This window comes from Pinus tabuliformis, chromosome 5_2 (genome assembly GCF_031772625.1).
Source record: "Pinus tabuliformis cultivar Carrire ecotype Pingquan chromosome 5_2, CPIR1, whole genome shotgun sequence".
Classification (NCBI taxonomy): domain Eukaryota; kingdom Viridiplantae; phylum Streptophyta; class Pinopsida; order Pinales; family Pinaceae; genus Pinus; species Pinus tabuliformis.
The window spans coordinates 459,680,074-459,683,443 of NC_142306.1; the positions used below are offsets into that span (position 1 = coordinate 459,680,074).

Sequence of the window (3,370 nt, forward strand, 5' to 3'; positions counted from 1 at the left end):
TGAATTTTCTTGACCATCTTTAATAAAATATAGCTCCATTAGTTAGGCTTTGAGTTACCATTATTATCAATTTTATAAATTTCTAGAACTTGTTCTTGATCAGACACAGAACAATGGAATATTGAAAAAAGCTGGTTGATCTAATCACTAACAAAAGACATCTAAAGAAAAATTATCTCATAATAAAAAACAACTGAATCTTTTGTTGGTCTCGAAATATAAATGATAGCCTATTAGATACGGTCTGAGCCACCAATTTGACTATCAATAGACAAGATATTAATGGCTTCTAATGTAGAAGCCTGCAGCCCGATGAACTCAGAACCTTATATTGGATGTCCTGAAACAAGTACCAACTTGACAATCAAGTAATCAGATTTTCAATGCATTGTCATGAGCATGTATGCTCTCATCGAACCTAGAAAAGACCAAAGGAGAGAACAACAATGATGCTTCACTCCAAGGACATGCAAATCATGTGCCCCAATTAGCAGATTACTTTACACCCTCGATTAGCAATCCAACGGATTGCAAGCACTGTGCCAAAACATTGCTTGTGTGTGTAATCCACTGGAATTTTTCGAGCATCATTTGAGCAAAAAGACAACAAAAAACGAAGCACAAATCTCCAATTTCAGGTTGACTCGGTGGTTTGTCCATAACAGAAAATTCTATTAATGAGCATCACTGAGCTAGGACGGCATTTTTGCAATTCATTAATACAGCACAGTATCCATTTTACAACAATATGCTACAGTATCCCCTTGCAGCGAATAATTTATTTAAATTGAGGAATCGAAGAAAAGATCCAGGCGTTATCGAAAGCATTGTAAAGTACACTAAGACAGATAGAGTTCGTATAGGAAAAAAAATCAGGTAGGAGATTCAAAATCTGAAGAAAAACAAAAAGAGAAAATCCGGAAATCTTCCCAGCACTAGGGGCAACAACACCTAGAAAGTCTCCAATAAAAAAACCCATTTCATCTAGGACCACAAAAATTGTCAAAACCCCGAGACCCTAAACCCTAAAAACCCTAAGTTTAACCCTATCTCACTTTTATCCCAAGCGTATACAACCCAGCTTTCTCATACCCATATACAATTTGCGCCCCACCCCTAAACCCTGGAAAACCTTGTTTTACCCACACTTAGGTCATTTTTTTCCTGAGAATATACACATCAGTTTCTTCATACGCATACTCCGGATGCAAATCCTCATGGGGTACTTTCTCCACAGTGAAATAATTAGGACAAATCTGCCAAAAAAGCTGATGGGCTTCTGGAGATCGTATCTGATAACCTAATAGAATTACAGTATTCGCTCCAGAAAGGGCATTCATGGTGGAAATCAAAGGCTCCACAGTATTCTCCAAATAAACAACATCCGTGACAACAATGAAATCAAATGGAGGCTTCAGTACCTGAATCTGCTTCTCGTTGTTCCAATAGAGCTGAGAAATCTTCACTCTTCCAACGCCGGATCCCGGTTTTCCGGCCGAGGCGAGGGAGGTCGCCGCCGTGTTTTTCTTCACGTTGCGTTTGAGGGCGGGCAGAACGGGGGCGATGTCGGTCAAGACCACGTCGAGGCCGAGCAGGGCCAGGCCCATTCCGGCGACGCCGCAGCCAGTCCCGAGTTCGATTCCGCGTTTGTTCTTGAATTGGAAGATTTGGGCGTATACGGGATTGGGGTTCGGGGTTGGGGTGAGGAGGCAGCGTTCCACGAATTTAACGACGACGAGGGAGCAGGGCCAGACGGAGGTGCCGACGTGCATGGAGCCATTGTCTTGCTCGATCCGGAGGAGGTCGTGGCCAACAGGGAGTTCTATAATTGGAGAGTCTGTGAATTTCATGGTGGAGTAAACTGCGTGCTGGGTACGAAGTTAGGGACTGAAACACGAATAAATTGTAGATTTTAAATAAGTTAAGGGAGCCAGTATTGATGAAGAATGAATCAACCAATTAATTATTATTAAGAGTTCTTAAACTAATTTATCCTAGTGAGCTTATACTTGCCTACGAGTATATATTGTAATTCAATTGTTTTGATTTAAAAAATTAAATTTTATGTAAAATTTAATTGTTTAAATTGAATATTTTCAAAATTAAAATTTAATTATTTTAATTGAGTAATGTAAAAGAGTTGATAACTTTTATCTCGATTTAAAATTTTAATTATTTATAGCAGTTTATTACTTTAATACAAGGATGTAGCAAATTGTTAGTAGAGTTATTTAAACTACAATGTGACCATTGCTTCTTTTCGTAGAGAATTCAAATCAATTTTTTTATAATTGTAATGATAGATAAATGCAATTACAAAGATTAAGGCAAGATCAAATAGAGAATAGATACAAAGACCTCCCACTTCGAGAGGACATAAATGCAATGAAATAAGTAGAAAGACACTCACAACAAAACTAGTTGAAAGTCACCCATCTTTAAGCTGAAAGACATATGATGGCCCGAAGGCCCAAAAACTTGATCGCTCAACAATTGATAGCTAAAACACTAATATACCATGGTGAATTGCCAAGAAAATTCCCATTAGTTAATAGACATATCGGGTTCTGTTAGCATTGAGGTTGGTTGGAAGTCTCGTTCATCTTGACCACCGAAGGTTTGACAACCCTAGTTACTTTTCCCATTCATTATAAATTTATTTTTAAATAAAAGTGGGTCGAGTTCAGGGACACAGATTCCAGATCTGAGTAGGAGGGAAACTACTTGGGATGCTAATTATTTGATGGTAGCAATGGAGGTTGACAAGTGTGCACAAGGGACAGGTTGTTAAAAAATATCAGCTGAGGATGAAGACAAGAGTATGCCTCTGGGTAACTAAATAGAGGACAATAGGACCAATGGAAAGTTGGCCATGCAGTAGGGAACCAGTTCATGACTGGGTGCACACATAATTTTTGGCCACCTATGGTAACAACAGAAAAATCTAGGAGACAGGGGGGGTTGGGAGGCAGCTGACACAATTCCACGAGCTGGAGAGATTCTGACCAGACAAGAATAATGGCCAGGGAGCATTACGCAAAAGATAAGAGGAATGTGCAAGAAATGTGTAGAGGAGGCGAGAGAGGACGCGAACAGGGGAGGAGCAACACAAAGGGCGGAGGTAGTGAGTTCCCAAGAGAAATTGAGAACAAACAACAATGATAGGGGACATTGCTTTGTAAACAAGAGAGGAGAGCCTTCGAAGAAGCTTGGGGAATGTTTGATGGAGGTTTGGATGGTGAATAGACAATGTTGAGATCCCTCGAAAATGTTGGGAAACAAAATTAACTGAATAGTACACAAGTTGGAGCACTGAGAGGATGCAAAGAACTAGGGAGAACATTCGAAAGTCTGGTTGAGGAGAGAAGCG

General features: G+C 39.7%; 1 protein-coding gene across 1 annotated transcript; it reads right to left on the minus strand.

The window, feature by feature from the left end:
- Positions 1-678: 678 nt before the first annotated feature.
- Positions 679-1,914, minus strand: LOC149159665 (S-adenosyl-L-methionine-dependent methyltransferases superfamily protein). Its single transcript, XM_089436537.1, has one exon. It carries the CDS (start codon positions 1,848-1,850, stop codon positions 1,149-1,151), a length of 702 nt encoding a protein of 233 aa, XP_089292663.1. The 5' UTR covers positions 1,851-1,914; the 3' UTR covers positions 679-1,148.
- Between the last annotated feature and the right edge of the window lie 1,456 nt (positions 1,915-3,370).

Coding starts and splice junctions, on each gene's coding strand:
- LOC149159665 (XM_089436537.1), bottom strand. CDS start 1,850: ATGAAATTCACAGACTCTCCAATTATAGAACTCCCTGTTGGCCACGAC.